Source organism: Hylobates moloch, unplaced genomic scaffold (assembly GCF_009828535.3).
Source record: "Hylobates moloch isolate HMO894 unplaced genomic scaffold, HMol_V3 SCAFFOLD_2, whole genome shotgun sequence".
In the NCBI taxonomy this organism is placed as follows: domain Eukaryota; kingdom Metazoa; phylum Chordata; class Mammalia; order Primates; family Hylobatidae; genus Hylobates; species Hylobates moloch.
The window spans coordinates 118,534,144-118,558,341 of NW_026652277.1; the positions used below are offsets into that span (position 1 = coordinate 118,534,144).

General features: G+C 36.5%; 1 protein-coding gene across 2 annotated transcripts in view; it reads right to left on the bottom strand.

Annotated features, from left to right (window-relative positions):
* ASCC3 (activating signal cointegrator 1 complex subunit 3) overlaps positions 1–24,198 on the bottom strand; it is a 390,213-nt gene that overhangs the window by 225,962 nt on the left and 140,053 nt on the right. For both annotated transcript variants that reach the window (XM_032155721.2, XM_032155702.2), the window contains exon 11: positions 3,295–3,459. In XM_032155721.2, coding sequence (XP_032011612.1) covers positions 3,295–3,459 — 165 coding nt within the window. The remainder of the gene's footprint in view (positions 1–3,294; positions 3,460–24,198) is intronic.

Genomic DNA, 24,198 nt, shown 5'->3' on the forward strand with positions numbered 1-24,198 from the left:
GTAGCTTTATAGTATAGTTTGAAGGTGGGTAGTGCGATGTCTCTTTTATTGTACTTTTTGCTTAGGAATGCTTTGGCTATTTGGGCTCTTTTTTTTGGTTCCATATTAATTTTAGAATAGTTTTTTCTAATTCTATGAAGAATGACATCCAAACTTCAGCATCATGCAATATACCCATGTAACAAACTTGCACATGTACCCCTGTGTCTAAAATAATAGTTGAAATTGAAAAAGAAAGAAAAGAAAGCACTCTTCAACTTGTTGCATATCTTTTCATGTATATGCACCCAATTCTACACCAGCCTAAGATCTAAGTGTAAGCAAGAACTTTGTTTTGTTTATCACTATATCTATAGCACTAAGAACTATGTAGCTGGTACATGTTTAGGTGCTTAATAAATGTTCATTAACTGAATGAATGAATGAATAAAAACATAAATATACTGCACATGTTTTTCTTACGCAAATGGGATTGTGCTATACATACAGAACAGCTTGCTTTTTCAGTGAATAATATAACATCTTTTAAGCCTAGTTCACATAAATAAATGTGGAATGTATAGATTGTTGTGGTATAGCTCCCCAAATATAAAGAAGAGCACACAGTTCATTCTCACTTTTTTTAAAGGCTGCAAAGCAGCATTTCATTGCATAAATATACTATAATTCATTAAACAATTTCTTCTATTGTTGAATAGTCAAGGTATTACTAAAATATTTTGTATTAAAAAAGAGCTTCAATGAATACTGGTATTGCTACATCTTTATAAATTTGTGCTATTATTTCCACAGTTTGATATATAGAAAACACAGCATTGATTTTGCTGGATGCTTTCAAATTCCATTTCGTTTTTATTTTTGTTAATGTGATAGAACAGAAATGTCTCATACTGATTCATATTCTTTTAAAGCATCTTTTAAATATTTCTCAATAATTTTTTTCTACTGTAAAATGTTCCTTCCAGTTAAGATTATTTTTCTTATTTATAGAAACCTATTAAATATAAATAATATTAAAAAGTTGTTTTACATGTTGCAAATAATTTACTTGGTCTCACATTTAAAATTTTAGGGGTGTGTCTTACTGATCAGAATTTTAAAATATTTATGCATCCAAATGTGACACAGGTTTCATTTATAACTTCTTGAGCTTGCATGTTGCATAGAATAACAAGATGATTTTTTAAAAAAAACTCTCCTATGTTTTCTTCATTGCACTGAGAGCTTTGTTTAAAACAATTAAATCATTAATCCATCTAGAATTTTATGGTGAATTTAGAACATGAAAAACAAACACTTTCGAACTTTTAAAAAATACATTATGTCACTTATTGTACCTACTTCTTTACATTTCCACACTTGAATCTGAATCAGAGGTATTTAGAAAAAAATATAAAGAATTGATATCTAATTAGATATTGGGATGGAAGAAAGTATTAAGGAAGAGGGAAAACCTGACTATGACTCCCAGGGTTTTGGCTTCGGAATCAAGTAGATTATGATACCATATCTAGGTATATAGGGAAGATGACAAGAGTTCTGACATGTTTATGGGCAAAAGATGTCTATGGGATATTAGAGTAGAAATATACAACTGGGTTTGGATATGGCCAGAAGGCAGTAGGGAATTATATATATATATACACACACACACACACACACACACACATATATATAAAATATATATATACATACATACACACATGCATACACATCATATACATATTATATATACATAATTTAGGTAAGATGGGCATAGAAGTGTTTTTCCCCAGAGTAAATATTTAGAATAAAGAGAGAAGATGGCAAGTGACAGAGTCTTAGAGAACATAAACAATAAACATTTCCAGATTGAGAACAGGGAAGAAGCAAGGAAGGCTGAGAAAGAGTAACTACAAAAAAAAAAAAAAAAAAAAAAAAAAAAACCACAAGTGAAAGTAACCAGGACAGTGTGGCATCACAGAGTCAAAGAGCAAAGAGCTTCAAGACTGAGGAAACAATGAGTAGTATTAAGCATCAAAAATGAGTAGAATCAAAAGTTAAAAAAAAAAATAGGTTTGAGAACTGGTAACTGGTGATCTTGGTAAAAACATCTTATTACTTATGTTTGAGCAATGACCAGACTGCAGTGGTTTAGTCAAAAGGGAAATGGAATTGAGATTAATATTTCCAGACACTAGGTGGTGGTGAGGGATAGGTTTAAGGAAATTTTTTGGTAAAGACAGAAGGGACTTTGCAATCCTTTTAAGTCAAAAAGACAGTGCCCACTGAGAGAGAACTTAAAGACATAGGAGAAAGAAAAGGGGTAACTTACAGAGTGAAAGAAATGGGGTCTAAGGCAAGGGGAGAAAGGACCTCTGAGAAACGAGTAAGGGGTGGAATGAAGGGTATGCTTGTGGTGGGAAGGGCTGGGCATCTTCCTGGTTAGGGAGAGGAGGGAAAAGGAATGGAGATTGAGAGAGTTCAAGCATGAGGGACTCTATTTCCATTTCAGTACAAAATACTATTGTATAAGAATAAGGCATGACAGGGTGATGAAGAGTGAAAAAGGAAACTGGTGAAGTTTGAAAAGGGTCACATTAGGGACACAGAAGAAAAGCTGCTTAGAAGTTACAGGGTAATCCCAAGGATCCATATGAATGTAGTCTAGGAATGTCTACTCTAAATCACAGTCTATGAAGGTCTACTGATGCTAGTCAGCATCTCTAGCAGTCTTTCCCACTAGTAATCGGCAATCTGGCTGGAAGTACAGACATGGCTCAATTGATTCACTGTTGTAATTTTGTCAGGTGCTCAGGGGATAAGTAAGTTAAAGTTATTAAGAAGATGAGTAATTAATCATGGAATCTTAGCTATTTCAGAAGAAAATAAAGGCAAGAGAATATGAATAAAAGACAATAAATGAGGAGTCAAGAAACTAGAGTTCTTGATTAGGTCAAAAAATAAGTGTTCATCTATTTTCTATATACGTACAATCTATCAGAAAACATCAGTTAAAAACTCATGAATATTCTAAAATATCCTGTCCTTTCATTTAGTGAAAAGAATGGTTAACAGAAAATATCTTAAGACTCTTGGCATTAGGAATTTACCAATTTTGGTTTGGGCTATTTATGAATAGCTAGTGAGGTCTAAAACTAGGGACAACAGGTACATTCCCCCTTTTAAAAATATGAAGATTATGCCAATATTAGATTTAGCTTTGTAACACAGGTCTACAGTGAAAATGCTGCATTTTAAGTTGAAAAACATATTTATCCCTTCAAAATAAGCTTATAAATAACTTCCTCTTACCTGCCGTAAAGTACGGGCAACTATGCTTTCTAATACTGGTCCTCTATCTTCATGTAGCAAATGAACTTCATCAAGAATAAGGAGCTTTACAATCTGGGAAAGAGCTACATCCCCAACACTCTTTCTTGTCACTACATCCCATTTTTCCGGTGTGGTCACAAGCATCTATAAGATAAGACACATTTTAAAAGGGGAAAAGTTACATAGGTTATTTAACATTGAACTGTGATACTCAGAAAGAAATATTTTGGCCACCTCTATATAAATCAAATAAAAAGTGTTTAGAATAGCCTAGAATTATATCTAATTTACTATAGACAATAGTCATTTCAAGAAGAACTCTTTTTAAGCTGTGATACTAGACAGTTTTAGCTCACTGAAGGTAATTTGCCAGTGAATTGTAGGGCAAGCTGTACAAAATACAAACGTTTTTTTAAAAAGTATCTTACAATGTAAAAAAAAAAAAAACAGTAAGAACACTATTTTCTAAAGTAGCATATACTGATAATGGTCTTTATTTGAAAAGGGACGAAAAAATGATGAAAGCATTAAAAGGAAAGAAAGAAAAATCAACAATTCACTCTACTGATAATCTACTTTGGATAATGACAGATTAAAAATAACCTGAGATATAGTATCATAAATATACCCAGAGATCACTTACTAACAATGCTTTTCATTGAAAAATATGCCCATATGTTGTAAAACAAAAAGACACCATAATTCTCCTAAACTTTAAATTAATGGCACATTAAAATATAAAACTAGCTTGTTATTAGTAAATATTAGGAGAGGTACAAAGTAGATTATTAAATGACAATAATAAATACAAACGTGGCCATCTACCTCACCACCAACTTACAATAGTATGCCAGCCCTTTCTTATTAATTTGCAGAGAAAAAATGTGGTAACAAATTATAAAATCAAAATTTTCAGATATCAGAAAGCATCCCTAATTTGAAAATCCAAAATCCAAATGCTCCAATGAGTATTTTCTTGGAGCATCATGTCAGCACTCAGAAAGTTCTAGATTCTGAAGCATTTTGGATTTCAGATTTTCAAATCAGAGATGCTCAACCTGTACCACCAAATCTTAAAATCCTTTCTAGTATTTTGTTTTCTATGCTTTAATTTCAGCACAGTAAGAAGTGGCTTCATTTATAATACTATTTTACTGCTTCAGTTCCCTGAACTAAAATGGCTAGAAAATAAAGTGTCACATTTGCTTAATGAATTGGAACTCATGCAAGACATTTCCATCTGCTCTTGCATTAGGGCCTGGGTTAACTGTCAATATTTTTACTGTCAACTTAAATTTCTCTCAGTACATGTACTTAATCCCTTGGCAGTATAAAAATCAGTATTCTAAACTGTTCCAACTTTAGGCTGTCCACTGGGAAAATGGCATAGTTGAGATGCTTATAAACCACGATTATGCCAAACATTTGGTGTATTTAATTTTTAAATGCTCATTAATTTGACAGCAAAACCAAAGGACCTAAGACTTGCCAGAACCAATTCATCTTAAACGTTATTATTAAAAACTTTCCTTACGGCTGTATATAGTAAAATTACACTATTTAGTTTTCTACAATTGTTTAATGACTACTCCATTATTCTTTATCCTAAGTAAAGTGTATTCCTCCTTGAGGAGGGGAAGAGAAGAGAAAAACACAGTAACAATTTTAATCTGAACTTTTAATGATTATTTGCATAATCTACTAATTGAATACTACAACAAGCCCTATATCAAACACACCAGAGGGTAGTGCTTCACTGAATGAAGAACGTCACGCCCAAATCTGCGTATTCACAGACTTGTCCCAAAAGGAATTTTTTAAATTTTGAACTAAAGAATTATGAGAGAGATCATAAAATCTCTCGTGTAATAAAGCCTCCGAGAGGAATGAGTTTGTGCATTTTACATTTGGTTCTTTTTTCCCCCACAAATTACTAGATTGAACTAATCTAATGCTCCTTGAGAAACAGAAAATGCAAAGATTCAAGAAGGAACTTTTACTGTATCAGCCAGGCAGCAATTACAGGCAGATGACCAGCTCAGTGTTAGATCTCAGAGCTATGGGGCTATGGATCTGAACTTTCTGTTCTGGGTTTGTAACAACAACAACAACAACAACAACAACAACAACAAGGGTCTAAATATATTTTATTCATATTTTTACTCTACAAATAGTTATTAGAGACAAAGATTAAAAATGATTAATGTTATTAATGTGGCTTCACAAAGAACTGAGCCAGGATGAAGAGAAATAAATCAAAATAGTAGTTTGGAGGGGGAGGGGGGCCAGACAGAAAAGTGGCAGTAGGGATCATTCTAAGAAAAAAATTTTCTATACCTTCTTAAGAGTGTGGCTTACACATTTGCCAAAACACAGTGTATCTCTTCTATTTGACTGTAAGTCAAAGAAAGTCTAAAAATAAATTTTTCTTCCCTAAAGATAAACATCTGCAAATATAACATTATTCTCTAGGTGTCAAAAGTAACAATCAAATTGTCTAAGTAGACATAACAAATGCAATATGTGAGCTTGAGAATAAACATTAAGGTGCACGTAAAAATGTAACTATAGTATATAACTATGCTATAGTGCTTAATATTCAGTTAACACATGAGCCAAAAAATTAATTGAAAATAATGAACATATATTTTTTCATATTTAATAAAAAAACACAAAAAAAGGGGTGAATGATAGAGAGAGAGAGAGTGAGAGACAGACAAACAGAGAGAAGTGACATCACTATACAACTACCATAAAAGTTAGAATGAATGATAGAAAATACCAGAGGATATGTTTACAGAGGATGTGGAGCAACTAGAACTCTCCTAAAGTAATGGTGGAATATAAACTTATATAACCACTTTGAAAAACTGCTTGGTAACATCTAGCAAAGCTGAAATATGCATGCGTTGTGACCCAGCAATTCCATTTCCTAATATACTATATACTCAAAAGAAACACACATATATGTGTACCCAAAGACGTGTATAAGAATTTTTATTGCTGTATAATTTATAATACTCCAAAATCAAAAACAAACCAAATGTCCATCAACAATAACATGGATAAATAAAAAGTAATATATTTATACAGTGGGATAAAATATATACTATACAATAAGTAAACTACTAAACTATGTGCAACAGCATGGAAAAAAATTCAAAATATTAAGTATAATCACTTTTTACCTTCTCCTTTCCCACTCTCTCCTTTGCCAAGGAGTCTCTTCCAAAAAACGAAAGCATCCATAGCTGGGGATGGCCTATGATTAATCTCATATTCCGTGCTTATGGGGGCATATGTTAGCATTTAGGGAAGAAAGCGCACTTGGTGATAGCCTGAATACATCAGAAAAAGTCATGCCAATTCAACCTCATTTTCACATTGGATAAAGTCAACAAGAAGGTAGTGAAGAGAAAGCACTAGACACAGTATATACATAGTTTTCTGTATATACTGAAACTTTTGACGAAGTTTGCCCATGATATATTTATGACTAAGACAAATCAGCGAAGGCTGTTAATACAACTATGGATGTCTGAACAATCTCACTGAAAGACTGGTACTTTAACAACAAGAGCAAAAAGTAAATCAAAATCAAAATAGCCATTATTTTAGAATGAAGGAGCTAGTGTGAGGGGGTAAATAAGAGAGGGAGAGGACTAGAGAAATTAAGAGGAAGAGAAAGAGATAAGGAGGGAGAGAGAATATGTGTGTGAACAGAGAAAGAAGGCAGAGAGAATGTGTGTGTGAACAGAGAAGGCATTTTATGGAAAGGTTTCAACTTCTTGAACAAACTTCTAGAAGAAGATCTTGAACAAAGATCTGACAAAGCAAAGGTGTATTGGAAGCTATGCTTCAATTTTTCTTTAGTGAAGAACTAGCTAGGCAATGATGCACCTCAATCCTTAAAACCTTCCAATTTTAATTGTTTCATTATACATAAAATGGAATCCTAAGGTTTTTTTTTTTTTAACTATTGAGAATACATATCTGGCTTAAGACACAAAAATGTATGTCGTGCATAAAAGTAGCCTGCTGCATGTTTAACTCATCTTGTTATATCTAATGTGAAGTTATGCAAGTCATATTGATATCATATTGAATTTTAAATAATTTATCATTTTGACTATTGGAACAGTTTGTTTCTTTGAAGCACATGGCTAAAAAGTAGATTTACAATTTTGAATCAAAAGGAATACACAAATCTTAAAGATAAAAGTATACTTTCTTCTCTTTATAACATTTAAAATTGATTTTGAAATTTTTAGTACTTAGACTGTAGAAAACTAGGAGCAAACTGCGTAATTACATACGTGACTTTTTTAAAACCAGAATGATAAAATATCAAAACACAGCCACTAAAATTCAACAGTATATTACATATCATCAAATCTCAGGAACCATTGATTCCAGCTATACCATATTTTATTGTCACTAAGAAGGTGAAAAAATACCACTGGGCTGTGTGCAGTGGCTCACATCTGTAATCCCAGCACTTTGGGAGGCCAAAGTGGGAAGATGACTTGAGGTCAGGAGTTTGACAACAGCCTGTGCAGTATGGTGAAACCTTGCCTCTAGAAAAAAAAATTAACTGGATGTGGTTGCACATGCCTGTAGTCTTACAGGGGGCTGAAGTGGGAGGATTGCTTGAGCCCAGGAGTTCCAGGCTGCACTGAGCTGTGATCATGCCACTGCACTCCAGCCTGGGAGACAGGGCAACACTCCATCTCTGAAAACAAAACAAAACAAAACAAAACAAAACAAAACAAAACAAAACAAAACAAAGCAAAACAAAGCAAAACAAAACGAACGCCACTACCAAGGATATTTTCAAAATGTATCTTACAATTGATAAAATATAGTACATTTAGTTGAAAAATGTTAGGAATCTATTAACTAAGCTAAAGAGCAACCTTCCAGAATGCTTGCCTAGTACATCTTCTGTGGCGAAAATAGCCTGGAATTGTTACAAATCACATTCTAACACTATAGGTGTAGACCAGGCAACAGCTTGCAAGATTTAAGAAATACTGTCTTCCTTTCTAAAATACATAATCACATACTCAGTCAACTGATAAGCTTATAAATTATATGAATGTTTTAATTTAAAGATTAAATCTAAAATGTCACATGGTTTACATTCCATAAACATACATATAATTAGTTATACTAACCTCTGATATACAAATGTCAGTTCTGATTGATGGCAACAGTCCCCCTAATGGAATCTGACAGCTTGCAGATTATACCTGCCCCTTGGGACTCTACAACAAATCAGTTAGTTCCAGCCACTTCCTCTTCAACATTTTTTATGTTCCCTTCTCTCCCCTCAATTCACATGCACGAATGCACACTCACACACATAAAGCAGAGTCTCAAATATCGAGTTATATTTATGTCAAGGATGGTGGCTTTCGATTACAAAATAAAAATGTATTCAAGTACAAAAGTATTCTCACAGCATATTGTTTGTTGAAAAGTATAATATAATAAAGCTAAAGCACAAAGAGTGTCACCTGAAATATATCTCGGTATTTTCATATTAGGAAAAATAAATGATACTATTTTTACCTAAAATTTCAAATTGACATTTACAAAAAAACAAAGTATAATTCAAGAAGAAACTCTAAAGCTTTTGAAGGAACACAGCAGGAAATGCTGGGAATTGGGGAGAGAAGTTCTCCTATTCAAAACTGAACATGTAAAAGAATACTTTCTAGACTATGTGTGTTTACATCTGAAACACAATTCTTTTTGCAGTTCATTCTCTTTGCAGTTCTTTTTGTTAAGACATTTTTCATCAATCTCAGAATATACATACTGAAGTCTAGCCTCATTAGCATAAGCTTGTAAAAAAGGGACTCAATACTTTGTTACCCTGAAACCTTAACTAATTACATATAATTGAGAAAAATACAAAATTGTTCATATTTCTGTTTATACAAACCATAAAGCCCTTGTTCATCACTCTAACTGCTTATCTGTAATACTCCAGGATTTCACTCTATTAACATCTCATAGAGCAGGCGTCTGCTACAACTTAGATTGCCTCTTTATGTTCATAAAGACAGTTTGTTGTTCACATGTGACTAATTTGTGGTAGCAACTTGTCCTGTGGTGAGACCTAATCGTTACAATTGTGATATTCATAGAGAACAGGTTTCCTTCATTTATTGTAAAGTTGTGTTTTTCAAATCTGACTGGTTTGCGTGCTCTTTGAAAGCAAAACCAAACCAAATCAAAACAAAACACAACTTTGAACATTTGACAGTCACTACCTCTTACCTGCTACATTTGTAAAACCCAGTTTGAGGATCAATCTTTTACTAAAAAGAAACACTTTAAAATGTCATACTGCAGGTCAGGTGTGGTGGCTCATGCCTGTAATCCCAGCACTTTGGGAGGCCAAGGCGGGCAGATAAGCGGAGGTCAGGAGTTCGAGAACAGCCTGACCAACATGGCAAACCCTGTCTCTACTAAAAATACAAAACTTAGCCAGGCATGGTGGTAGGCGCCTGTAATCCCAACTACTTCGGAGGCTGAGGCAGGAGAATCACTTGAACCCGGGAGGCGGGGGTTGCAGTGAGTGGAGATCACGCCATTGCACTCCAGCCTGGGCAACAAAGCAAGACTCCGTCTCAAAAAAAAAAAAAAAAAAAAAAGAAGTCGTATTGCAATACCACACTACTACATCTTAAATGTGATGAACTAAATAAATGTATTCTGCAGTTCTCCACAAAAAGACTCAAAATAATAAAAATTTTATCTCTTCAAACTAATTCCAGTCAGTCAATATTAAGAGATTACATTTGGCCGGGCACGGTGGCTCACGCTTGTAATCCCAGCACTTTGGGAGGCAGAGGCAGGTGGATCACGAGGTCAGGAGATCGAGACCATCCTGGCTAACACAGTGAAACCCCGTCTCTACTAAAAATACAAAAAAAAAAAAAAAAAAAATTAGCCGGGCGAGGTGGCAGGAGCCTGTAGTCCCAGCTACTCGGGAGGCTGAGGCAGGAGAATGGTGGGTCAGAGCCTGCAGTGAGCCAAGATCGCGCCACTGCACTCCAGCCTGGGCGACAGCAAGACTCTGTCTCAAAAAAAAAAAAAAAAAAAAAAGAGATTACATTTATTCAAGAATAAGTAGTCAAAAGTCTGGGGTGTACTTTGGGAAAGGCAGACAGAGGAAAGGGGGAATCTAAAACCTTATCAACAAATTACAATAAGATAAAGGCTCCTGAAAAAGACCGTTAATTAAGAAATAGATGTTTTTGTAGTTCCTTATTGTTTACCCATTTCAATTATTTAAATCATTTCTCTTTTAATTGGAAAAAGAACAAAGAACATGGGTACATCTATAAACTTAACCACAATTTATGTTTATCCAAAAGCTTCCTGACAGAAATCTGTGACTAACTCACTCATTCAATGTCATTAGATGTCTGTCTATGGTTAGAATACAAAGATAACTAGAAGTTATACTTTGAGAAAATATAGTAAAACAGAGGAGAAATGTGGTCCAAACTCTCTCTCACACAATGTTATGAAATGCAATGGTCATCTATGTGGTACGGCTGTCCCAATTCGAGTAGCTGCCACTGCCACAACCTATACCTCAAGGTCCACATTACTAATATAGCACCAGTAGTGTAGTGTAGAGCCAAGTGAAATTATACATTTTCTGTATTTTCCCCTCCATTTCCCTTCCATTTCCTACAATTTAACAACATTGGAAAACTAACAACATTAGAAAAAAGATCAAGGAACAATTATTTGCTATTGGTTTTGAAGTGGCTTAACAGAAGTTCACATACACTAAAAATAAGGTTTAGTAAAGTGATAAAGGAGAAAAGCAAATATGACCAAGTATACATAATATGTGATTATATATAAAACCTTGCTCTAAGCTTTTGACACTATATTGAGAAAGAAAAACTGGCACATAGCTTCAAATAGAGACAAAACAGAACCTCAATAAAAGTGTTATTCTGGCATCAAACTTTAAGAGCGGTTTCTTCTATAGAACACTATTCTGGAGACTGAATGACACAGTATGTTCACTCAGTGACCATCTTGTTCAGTGAAATTTGTTCCCTAATGTGGCAATATTGGTAGGTGGGGCCTCGTGGGTGGTGTTTGGGTCATGGCGTCAGATCCCTTATGAATAAATTAATGCCCTCCTTTGGGGGTGAGTGGATTTTCACTCTATTAGTTCCCAGAAGAACTGGCAGTCAAAAAGAGCCTGGAACCTACCCACCAACAAACCCCTGCACTGGCTCCCCTTTTGCTTTCCGCCAGTTAGCTCAAGCAGCCTGAAGCCCTCATCAGATGCCGATGCCCAATTTTGAACTTTCCAGCCACCAGAATTGTGAGCCAAATAAATACCTTTTCTTTGTAAACTACCCTGTCTAAGGTATTCTGTTACAGCAACAACAAACAAAGAGAACAATACTTTCAGAATAAATGCAATAGCAACCTCATGAGGCAATTACTTATAGTTCCTTCAGATAAAATCCAAAAGTTCAGCATTAAAACTCAACCTCTTGAAAGCAATTTTGTTCATTATTTCTTAAATTAGAAAATGCATGAGTTTGTAAAGCATTCAAATCACAGAGACTCTCCCATCTCCACTCCACTAGCTTGTTCTTCTCCCCTAAAACATAACCATTGCTTACTATATATATCCCTTTAAAAATGAACAAACAAAATATATATATGCTCTCAAATATTTTACACAAATGGGACAAAGGACACTGTGCCCTGTCTTATGACAGTTCTTGTAGGAGCTACAATGATGTTGTCAGAGGGAGTTGTCCAATTTGATGCAAATTAGTAATCCCCAGAGAAATAATTCTCATTTTTCTTTTTCTGTTTATTTGGGCATAGGAGTGGTGAGTGGGGGCAAGGAAGCTTTTGTAACCACCATTAAGTAAAGCAGAGCCTCTGGGTGGCAGGAGAAGAATTTTTTACCACCATGTGATAATTATGAAGGGGATTCTCATTATTTGATGCACAATGGAAAACACTGACTGAAGATTAAATAGGTACTATGTATTTATATTATCTTCCTTAAATATAACTAATTTATTAAAATGAGTTTTTGATACGACATAAATATCAGATATTTCAACAAGACTCACAAGCACAAAACCTGAAGTCCTTTTTATTAACTATAGTAATATGATGTAATTATTATAAAAAGACTATAACATCAGACTGAGTAGTCTGAGTATCTGCCATGGTACTTATAGCAGTGTGACCTTTGGCAACTTAAACTCTCCCTGCTTCAATTTTCTCATGTGTAACCTTTTAGGTTTGTTGTGATTATGGGAATTATTTCATAAAAAAGATTATAGCACAAAGCACATACTAAGCTTATGTGTCTGCTATTATTATTGCTGTCCCTATCCCCAGTCCTGTACCACCATCACTACTACCACTATTTTGGCCAATTAACTGGTTAAGACACCTTAGGGAAACCAATAGGTGCCACATCAGGGAAAGAATAAAATCATAAGCAAGGTAGTAGCCCAAAGTGTCTATACTGGCTTAATTACAAAATATACTTATGTAACAAAACAAACTAAGCTACTCTGAAAAACTGGTTGATGATAGAAACGATGTAACAGAATATCACCTTTTACTTCTTCTAGATAATATATCTCTATTTCTGAGAACACATTGATTGATACCAGATCAATGTGGTAATAGGATTATTCAATCCTAATTAGAATAAAACCATAGAGCAGGGTATAAAAACTCTACTTTAAACAACCTAAAATCAATAAAAACATTGTATGTTATATATTAAGGAGAAAAGTGCTGCTAAAAGGCATCCTTTTTTATTTTAATGACATATAATTCTCAGTAAGGGTAGGAGCATAATAGAAAGGGCAAAATATCGGTGTATTTAATAGGAAAATTTTCCCCGAGTGATCTGATATTACAACTTAAGATGAATTTCTTGGACACCAAGACTCCAATATCCATTTTATTTTCAACTCTTTCTCACCATATTACCCTGATTTCATTTAAGGAAATCACTTGCCAAAATGATTTTACAACACTATCTGCAATGGTTGAGAGCTGAAATTACACTGTAGGTTTCCCTGCATGGGGTACTTTCATTATCTTTAACTACTAGTTTATTATGAGAAAATAGCTTTGTACTTTAATAAGCATTTGTTTGATTGCTAGTGATGTTTAACATCTTTTTTTTTGAAACTCTGCATTTTTCCCTTATGTGAAGAGTCCATTCAGTATTTCTATTATCCATTTGCATAAATTCTCCTTTTAATAGAGATACTAAGCATCAAAATAGAGCCATTTTAGATGGTAAATTTGGCAACATTTATCAAATTTAAAATGCACAAACCCTACATTCAGCAATCTTGCTTTCATAATTCCATCCTAGAAAAAGGCACAGACACAAATGAACATTCATAAGGTTCTTCTGAAGACAATAAGATCTCTACATACATACACAAAATTAAGTAAACAAGACAAAGTATTATGCATTTTATACAAACACACACACAAAGTATGATACAATTTTTATTAAAGTAAAATAAAACTACATATAAAAATGTTTCTCTACACCCTTCAGCTCCTGAGCTTACATATTTAGGTGGCTTTTCTCAAACCATATACCCTAGTAATATTTCCTTTTTATATGCTTCCGTGGCATCTCCATACCCTTATTTTCAATTTTAGCATGGACTACACTATATTGCTTGCTCCCTCAATACACCCACAAGTACAACAAAGGGAGGAACAGTAACTCTCTTGACTGCTGTATTCACAATGCCTGGAAGTGATCTGACACATGGAACATACTCCAGTAACTGTTGATAAATTATACTTCTTGCAGGTAATAATTATCAATACCACAATATTAGTGGTAACTATTCTTGTCTAATGAGAAAATAGAACAAAGTATATTTACATTTAATAATATATAATGTAAGCTCTACTATGTAGCTATGTAGGTTTAACAAGTTCCTTTTCCTGAGAGGCCGAGGCAGGCGGATCATGAGGTCACAAGATCGAGACCATCCTGGCCAACATGGTGAAATCCCATCTCTACTAAAAATACAAAATTAGCTGGGCGTGGTGGCGCGTGCCTGCAATCCCAGCTACTCAGGAAGCTGAGGCAAGAGAATCTCTTGAACAAGGGAGGCGGAGGTTTCAGTGAGCCGAGATATTGCCACTGCACTTCAGCCTGGGCAACAAGAGTAAAACTCCATTTCAAAAAAAAAAAAGTTCCTTTTAAGACATTGTCACATAATAGGATTTGTGACTTAGAGAAGTGTTCTCCTCCCTAATCTGTTTATATACACTTAACCACATTGAAAACTCTAAATGTGTATAAAAGCAAAGAAGCACATTTACTGCATCTTGCACAAAGGCACTAGTACCTCCACTGTCCAGCCCTTGGCCTAATGAGATGATACTTCCTGTGTCCAGATATCATTTCCCTGAGAATGAATGTTGTTAAGGAAAGGTGGGATCTTAATGGCTCCCCTTGGATCTAAGCTAAACTAAGTGGCCTGGATCCTCATTTTTTCAAGGTATCATTAAAAGAGGAATGAGGCCAGGCACAGTGGCTCACACCTGTAATCCTAGGACTTTGGGAGGCTGAGGCAGGCAGACTGCTTGAGCTCAGGACTGCAAGACCAGCCTGGGCAACACAGTGAAACCCCATCTCTACTAAAATACAAAAACTAAGCCTGGGTGGTGGCGTGCGACCGTTGTCCCAGCTACTGGGAAAGTTGAGGCAGGAGAATTGCTTGAACCCGAGAGGTGGAGGATGCAGTGAGCCGAGATTGTGCCACTGCACTCCGGCCTGGGCAACAGAGTGAGACTCCATCTATTTAAAAAAAAGGGGGGTGGGGAGTGAGGGTGGGGGTGGGTAGGGAATGAATATAAATTGAACATTCTATGATCAGGACTCATAGTTTTTTTATTTTTATTTTTAAGTACAGGGGTACATGTGCAAGATGTACAGGTTTATTACATAAGAAAACGTGTGCCATGGTGGTTTGCTGTGCAGATCATCCCATCACCTTAGGTATTAAGCCCAGCATCCCTTAGCTATTCCTCTTGATGCTCTCCCTCCCTCACCCCAACAGGCCCCAGTGTGTGTTGTTCCCCTACCTGTGCCTATGTGTTCTAATCATTCAGCTCTGACTTATAAGTGAGAACAGGTGGTGTTTGGTTTTCTGTTCCTGCATCAGGTCACTGAGGATAGTGGCTACCAACTCCATCCATGTCCTTGCAAAGGGTATGATCTCATTTCTTTTTATGGCTGCATGGTATTCCGTGGTGTACAGATACCACATTTTCTTTATCCAGTCTACCATTGATGGGCATTTAGGTTAATTCTATATCTTTGCTATTGTGAACAGTGGTGCAATGAACATACACATACATGTATCTTTGTAACAGAATGAGTTACATTCCTTTTGTTATATACCCAGTAATGGGATTGCTGGCTCAAATGGTATTACTGCTCTAGGTCTTTGAGGAATCACCACACTGTCTCCCACAATAGTTAAACTAATTTACACTTCCACCAACAGTGTAAAACATTCTTTTCTCAACAATCTCACCAGCATCTGTTGTTTACTGATTTTTTAGTAACAGCCATTCTGACAGGCATGAGATGGTATCTCATTGTGGTTTTGATTTGCATTTCTCTAATGATCAGTGATGTCGAGCTGTCTTTCATGTTTATTGGCTGCATGTATGTCTTCTCTGGAGAAGTGTCTGTTCATGTCCTTTGTCCACTTTTTAATAAGGTTTTTTTTTCTTGTAAATTTGTTTGAGTTCCTTGTAGATGCTGAATATAAGACCTTTGTCAGATGGATAGACTGTGAAAGTTTTCTCCCATTCTGTAGGTTGTCCATTCACTCCGAAAATAGTTTATTTTGCTGTGCAGAAGCTCTTTAATTAGATAACATTTGTCAATTTTTGCTTTTGTTGCAATTGCGTTTGGCATTTTTGTCATGAAATATTTGCCTGTGCCTATGTCCTGAGTGGTACTGTCCAGATTTTCTTCTAGGGTTTTTATAGTTTGGGATTTTACATTTAAGTTTTTAATCCATCTTGAGTTAATTTTTGCACTTGTGTAAGGAAGAGGTCCAGTTTCAATTTTCTGCATATGGCTAGCCAGTTCTCCCACCACTATTTATTAAATAGGGAATCCTTTCCCCATTGCTTGGGTTTGTCTGGTTTTTGATCAGATGGTTGTAGGAGTGCAGTCTTATTTCTGAGTTCTCTGTTCTGTTCCACTGTTCTATATCTCTGTTCTTCTATCAGTACCATGCTGTTTTGGTTGCTGTAGCTTTGTAGTACAGTTTGAAGTCAGGTAGCATGATGCCTCCAGCTTTGTTCTTTTTGCTTTGGACTGTTTTGGCTATTTGGGCTTCTTTTTTGTTCCATATGAATTTTAAAATAGTTTTTATTTCTAATTCTGTGAAGAATGTCAATGCTAGCAATTTTTGCACATTGGTTTTTTATCCTGAGATACTGCTAAAGTTGCTTATCAGCTTAAGAAGCTTTTGGAATGAGACAATGGGGTTTTCTAGATAAAGGATCATGTCATGTGCAAACAAAGATAATCTCACTTCCTCTCTTCCTATATGAATACCCTTTATTTCATTATCTTGCCTGATTGCCCTGGTGAAAACTTCCATTACACTGAATAGGAGAGGTGAGAGGGCATCCTTGCCTTGTGCTGGTTTTCAAGGGGAATGCTTCCAGCTTTTGCCAATTCAGTATGATATTGGCCAGGGGTTTGTCATATATGGTTCTTATTATTTTGAGGTATGTTTCTTCAATACAGAGTTTATTGAGAGATTATAATAGGAAGCAATGTTGAATTTTTATCAAAGGCTTTTCTGCATCTATTGAGATATTCATGTGGTTTTTGTCTTTAGTTCGGTTTACACAATGAATCACATTTATTCATTTGCATATGTTGAACCACCTTGCATCCTGATATGAAGCCAACTTAATCATAATCGATACGCTTTTTGTTGTGCTGCTGGATTTGGTTTGTCAGTATTTTATTGAGGATTTTTGCATCGAAGCTCATCAAGGATATTGGCCTCATCTTTTGTTTTTTGTTGTTGGATCGTCCAGGTTTTGGCATCAGGATGATGCTGGCCTCACAGAATGAGTTAGGGAGGAGTCCCTCCTTTTCAATTTTTTGAAATAGTTTCAGTAGAAATGGTATCAGCTCTTTGTACCTCTGGTAGAATTCACCTGTGAATCCATCTGGTCCTGGGCTTTTTTTGGTACATAGGCTATGTATTACCACCTCTATTTCAGAACTCACTATTGGTCTATTCAGGGATTCAATTTCTTCCTGATTAGTTTTGGGAGGGTATATGTACCCAGGAACTTATCCGCTTCTTCTAGATTTTCTAGTTTATGTGCATAGAGGTGTTTATAGTATTCTGTGGTGGTTGGTTGTATTTCTGTGGGGTCAGTGGTGACATATTCCTTACCATTTCTGATTGTGTTCGATTCTTCTCTCTTTTCTTCTTTATTAGTCTAGCTAGTGGTCTAACAATTTTGTTAATTTAAAAAAAAAAAAACAGCTCCTGGATTCATTGATTTTTTGAAGGGTTATTCATGTCTCTATATCTTTTAGTCAGCTCTGATCTTGGTTATCTCTCGTTTTCTGCTAGCTTTGGGGGTTGTTTGTTTTTGGTTCTCTTGTTCTTTTAGTTGACATATTAGGCTGTTAATCTGAGGTATTTCTAACTTTCTGATGTGAGCATTTAGTACTAGAAATTTCCCTCTTAATACTGCTTTCACTGTGTCCCAGAGATTCTGGTACACTGTCTCTTTGTTCTCATAATTTTGAAAGAACTTCTTGATTTCTGCCTTAATTTCATTATTTAACTAAGATTCATTCAGGATCAAGTTGTTTAATTTCCATGTAGTTATGTGGTTTTGACTGAATTTCTTAATCTTGAGTTCTAATTTGATTGCACTGTGGTCTGAAAGACTGTTGATTATGATTTCAGTTTTTACATATTTGCTGAGGAGTGTTTTACTTCCAATTATATGATCAATTTTAGAGTAAGTGCCATGCAGCAATGAAAGAAATGTATATTCTGTTGATTTTTGGGTGGAGAGTTCTGTAGATATCTATCTGGTCCACTTGATCCAAACCTGGGGGCAGGTCGTGAATATCTTTGTAATCTTCAGTCTCAGTGATCTGTCTAAAATTGTCAGTGAGATTTTAAAGTCTCCCACTATTACTGTGTGTGAATCTAAGTCTCTCTGTAGGTCTCTAACAACTTACTTTATGAATCTGGGTGCTCCTGTATTGGACACATATATTTAGGTTAGTCAGCTCTTCTTGTTGAATTGCACCCTTTACCATTATGTAATATCCTTGTCTTCTTTTATCTTTGTTGGTTTAAAATCTGCATTGTCAGAAACTAGGATGGCAACCCCCGCTTTTTTCTGTCTTCCATTTGCTCCACTCCTTTGAGTTTATGTGTGTCTTTGCCTGTGATATGGGTCTCTTCAAAACAGCAGACTGATGGATCTTGGCTCTTTATCCAGCTTGCCATTCTGCGTCTTTTCATTGGGGCTGTTAGCCCATTTACATGTAACATTAATATTGTTACACATTAATTTGATCCTGTCATCATGATATTGGCTAGTTATGTGGTTGCTTCACAGTGTCACTGCTCTGTTTAATTCAATGTGTTTTTGTAGTGACTGGTAATAGTTTTTCCTTTCCAAATTTACTGCTTCCTTCAGGAGTTCTTGCAAGGCAGGCCTGGTAGTGATGAATTCCCTCAGCATTTGCTTCTCTGAAAAGGGTCTTCTTTCTCCTTTGCTTATGAAGCTTAGTTTGGCCAGATAGGAAATTATGGGTTGGAAATTCTTTTGTTTAATAATGTTGCATACTGGTGCACAATCTCTTCTGGCTTGTAGGTTTTCCACTAAGAGGTCTGCTGTTAGTCTGATGGGCTTCCCTTTGTAGGAGACTTGGCCTTTCTCTCTGGCTGCTCAACATTTTTTCTTTCATTTCAGCCTTGGGGAATCTGATGATCATGTGTCTTGCGATTGATCTTCTCATGGATTATCTTAGTAGGGTTCTCTGCATTTCCAGAATTTGAATGTTGGCCTGTCTTTTTAGGTTGGGGAAGTTCTCCTGGATGATATCCTGAAGTATGTTTTCCAACTTGGTTCCATTCTCCCCATCTCGTTTAGGTACCCCAATCAGTCGTAGGTTCAGTTTCTACCTAATGAAATATTTATCAGAGCCTCTGATCACCTATTTTCATTCTTTTTTTCTCTATTCTTCTCTGCCTGTCTTATTTCAGAAAGACAGTCTTCAAGCTCTGAGATGATTTTCTCTGGTTGGTCTCTTCTGCTACTGATACTTGTGATTGCATTGTGAAGTTCTCGTAGTGTTATTCAGCTCCATGAGGTTGGTTATGTTTATCTCTAAACTGGCTATTTTGGCTGTCAGCTCTTGTACTGTTTTATCTTGATTCTTAGCTTCTTTGCACTAGGCTACAACATGCTCCTTTAGCTCAGTGAAGTTTGTTATAGCCTAATTCTGTTAATTCAGCCATCTCAGGCTCAAACCAGTTTTATGTCCTTGCTGGAGAGGTGTTGTGGTCATTTGGAGAAGAGGCATTGGCTTTTTGAGTTTTTGGCATCTTTGTGTTGGTTCTTTCTCATCTTTGTGGGCTTATTTAGCTTCAATCTTTGAGGTTGCTGATCTCTGATTGGGGTTTTGTGGGGTCCTTTTGTCAATGTTGATATTGCTGTTTTCTGTTTGTTTGTTTTTCTCTTAACAGTCAAGCCACTCTTCTGTAGGACTGCTGTGATTTGCTGGAGGTCTGTTCCAGATCCTAGTTGGCTCAGTTTTTCTCATACCTGGAGGTATCACCAGCAGTGAAGGCTATGAAACAGCAAAGATGGCACCCTGCTCCTTCCTTTGGAAGCTCCATCCCAGGGGGTACTGACCTGTTGTTGACCTGAACGTGCCTGTAGGAGGTGGCTGAAGACCTCTGTTGGGAGGTCTCACCCAGTCAGGAGGAAGAGAATCTGGGACTTGCTCAGAGATACATTCTGGCTGCTTTTTGGTTTACCAGGTGTGCTGCATTAGGGGGTACCCTTCCTCTTTTGGACTGTATGGACTCTCCAGAGGCAGGAGGCTGGAATGGCTGAACTGACTGAACCAAGAAATGGCAGCTGCCCCTAACTGCAGGAGCTCCATCCCAGGGAGAGATCAGAGCCCTGTCTGTATAACACTGGCCGGAGTGGCTGAAGCCCCCACAGGGAGGTACTGCCCAGTAAGGGCGAATGCATCCAAGTCCTGTTTAAAGAAGCAGTCTGGCCATGGTCTGGAAAAGCAGCAGTGCTGCTTTGGAGGGGACCTTTCTTCATCTAGACCATTTGGACTCTCCAAAGCTGGCAGGCTGGAGAGGCTGAGTTGACCAAACTGCAGAGATGGCAGCCCCCATCCTCCTCACTCTGGAAACTCCATCCTGTTTCAGGTAGACTCAAGCCTGTTGCCACTGGCTGGCTGGAATTCCAAGCCAGTGGATCTTATCTTGTCAGGTGTGGTGGAAGTGAGGCCTGCAGAACAATGCTGCTTGGCTTCCTGGATTCAGCCCCCTACCTAGGGGAATGTACAGGTGGACCTCTCTCGCCTTGCCAGGAATCTCGAGGCCATAGTATGCAAAAGTCCTGGGTCTCTGTGTGTGCCTGAGTGGCTGCTCTGCCAAGACTCTACACAGCTCTGTGTATCAGACCCAAGGCTCTGGTAAAGTGGGTTCATGAGGAGATCTCCTGGTCCACAGGTCCACAGGTTGCAAAGGTCTGTGGGAGAAGCGTGGTTTCCTGGGTGGGGTCACACAATAACTCACTTCTTCCCTTGGCCGGGGGTGGGGAGTCCTTTGGTTCTGTGCCACTCTTGGGTGGGCCATCATCCCACCCTGCTTTTCTTCATTATCCATGGGTTGAGTTGTTTGCCTAATCAGTCGCAATGTGAGAACCTGGATATTTCAGTTGAAGGTACTGTTATCACTTGCCCCCTTCATTCCTCTTCATGACTGCCACAGACTGCAGCTGCTTCTAATTGGCCATCTTCGATTTCGGCCATAAGCTGATTCTTGACTCATAGATTTTTATAATGCTCCTGTCTCGTGACTTCCCCATCCCCTTCAGTCCTCAGTCTTCTCCCTCACCCCAGGCTTCACCTATCAAAATAGGCCACCTTTTACTCCCTTATCTCCCATAAGGCAACAACTGAGGTCTCCTGGCTTAATTTCCTCCAAAGCAAGAAAGCAGAGTGGGTGGTCCTATTAACATGGTTTCAATTCTATATTTGCATAAATAGTAATTTATTAACATTCTTAAATCTATATTCTTAGAGCCATGCCTCATTTATCAATATACTGTATCTGACATATTATAAAGGTTTAATGAAAACACATTCAATATCTTTCAGTCATGCATTTATCAAATATTTCTTATACACCTACTAGTACAAATCCTACAGTTCCCTACAATATAAGATGAAAAGATAACAGTACCTACATATCATTGGATTATAATGAATATGAGACACATTAGTAATACTCACAAATCTTTAAAATAATGCTTGACAGATAGGGATCAACTGTGTTTTCTAACATCATCATTACCATCATGCAGGGTTTTTAAACTATTTTAAAAATTGTATTTATGCTTAAGTAGCTTATTAAACACTGGTTGTTAAATGATTAACATACTGAACTGATATATGAAAAAGATACACAGTACTTTATCAAGCTACGTAAAGGATTTTACCCTGAATGTCCTTACTTATCCTTAGCAGAAGCTCAAACCTTCAGCAAATCCAGAAGCTGAAACAAATCCTTTTGTGCTGATAAAAATCTACATTGTGTATCATTTTACTTTCCCTTAGTTTTTTATTCCATATTTTATCAAGTAGCTTAAATTTATTTTATTTTATTTTTAGCTCGTTATACCAAATAGAGCACTGGGAAGAAGAATGGAGGAGTAGGGGCAAAGATTACTGATTATTATAGGTAGGTTATAAAACTGAACTATATTTTCCAGAGCAAAGTACAATCAACATAGTAACAACAATTTCTGTGCCTAAATATGTAATATAAAGAGACAAGGTCTAGAAGTCAAGCTGGTTTCTAATTTTCTATGAAGACTATAGGTAACTTGATAATGAAGGATAACATCAAAATTAACTTCTATAATGATAAATTATGAAATGACAAACTAATAAAAATAGTATTTCCAGTTACTAATTTGAATGTGTTAAAATCCTGGAGTTGTACAGGGTCATTTTGCAGTCTTCAATGTTTTATTCAGGAGGCATGTCCATTTTTCAACTTACAGGGTTTTTACTAGCTATTATATACTATTTATTTTGTGGTATGTACTTTTAGGTAATCATATACACTCTGATTTTTCCAATGGGAAGAATTTGGAAATGCTATAAACAAATGCCCAAGGAAGAGTTAAATAAATATAAAATATTCATATGATGAAGAGAGCACTCTGCAAGACCCTAGGAAGCTAAGAGCAGAGAATTCTCACTGTATGTTTGAGAATTGTGTCAAAATTGGTTCAAGAATCAGGAAAGCATGACGTTTGTAAACATTCCCTTAAGCTAAAGCCAAGAGAATGTAAGCTTAACTTCTATAAAAGGGAAGTGGAGTGACTTAGTAACAATTGGCTTTTTTCTGAACTGTGGCAGGACCAAGCAACAGTGTGTCTCATAACGAAGGAAAGTGTGGGCCGGGTGCGGTGGCTCACGCCTGTAATGCCAGCACTTTGGGAGGCCGAGGCAGGCAGATCACAAGGTCAGGAGTTACAGACCAGCCTGAACAACACGATAAAAACCCATCTCTACTAAAAACACAAAAATTAGCCGAGCGTGTTGGTGCGTGCCTATAATCCCAGCTACTCAGGAGGCTGAGGCAAGAGAATCGCTTGAACCTGGGATGCGGAGGTTGCAGTGAGCCGAGATCGCACCATTGCACTCCAGCCTGGGTGACAGAGCGAGACTCCATCTCAAAAAAAAAAAAAAAAAAATATTAGCCAGGCATGGTGGCAGGCGCCTGTAATTCCAGCCACTAGGGAGGCTGAGGCAGAGAACTGCTTGAACCCAGAAGGCAGAGGTTGCAGTGAGCCAAAATTGCGTCACAGCACTCCAGCCTGGGTGACAGAGTGAGACTTGGTCTCAAAAAAAAACAAAAACAAAAACAAAAACAAAAAACAACAACAAGAAAATGTGATGCATGCACATACACTGCCTCTGCTCCTGTTCTGTATTGCCATCATGCTTTCTTTAAGCATATGTTTGCACTGTTGGAAGGGACTTTCTGTGATAATCGTAATGTTCTGTGTATCTGCATTATCCAAGTTGGTAGCCACTGGTAACTACTGAACAGTTGAAATCAGGCTAATTGCAAATGAGGAAAATAATTTTTAATTTTATTTAATTTTAATTTTAACAGTCATTTATGGCTAGTGGCTACTGTATTGAGCAGTACTGCTCTATTTCCTAGTTTAATAAATGAGGGATACGTGGCAGGTTTGTGTGTCTAGTCTTTTCCTCTCAATCAGTAACCTTTTAGTCTTTTCCCATCAATCAGTAACACATTTTGTCAATGTCATTAAATTTCTTTTAGATATATATCTATTGACATAGATAGGTGTTCATGGTATATTTTTAAATAATAAAAAAGCAGGATATAAAGCAGCTTATTTGTATAGCTTTATTAAAAGATAGCTAATACTTATTGTGTGCCAAGAACTATTCCAAACACTTCACATGTATAAAATCAGTTAACTTTCAGGTAAAATCATCAA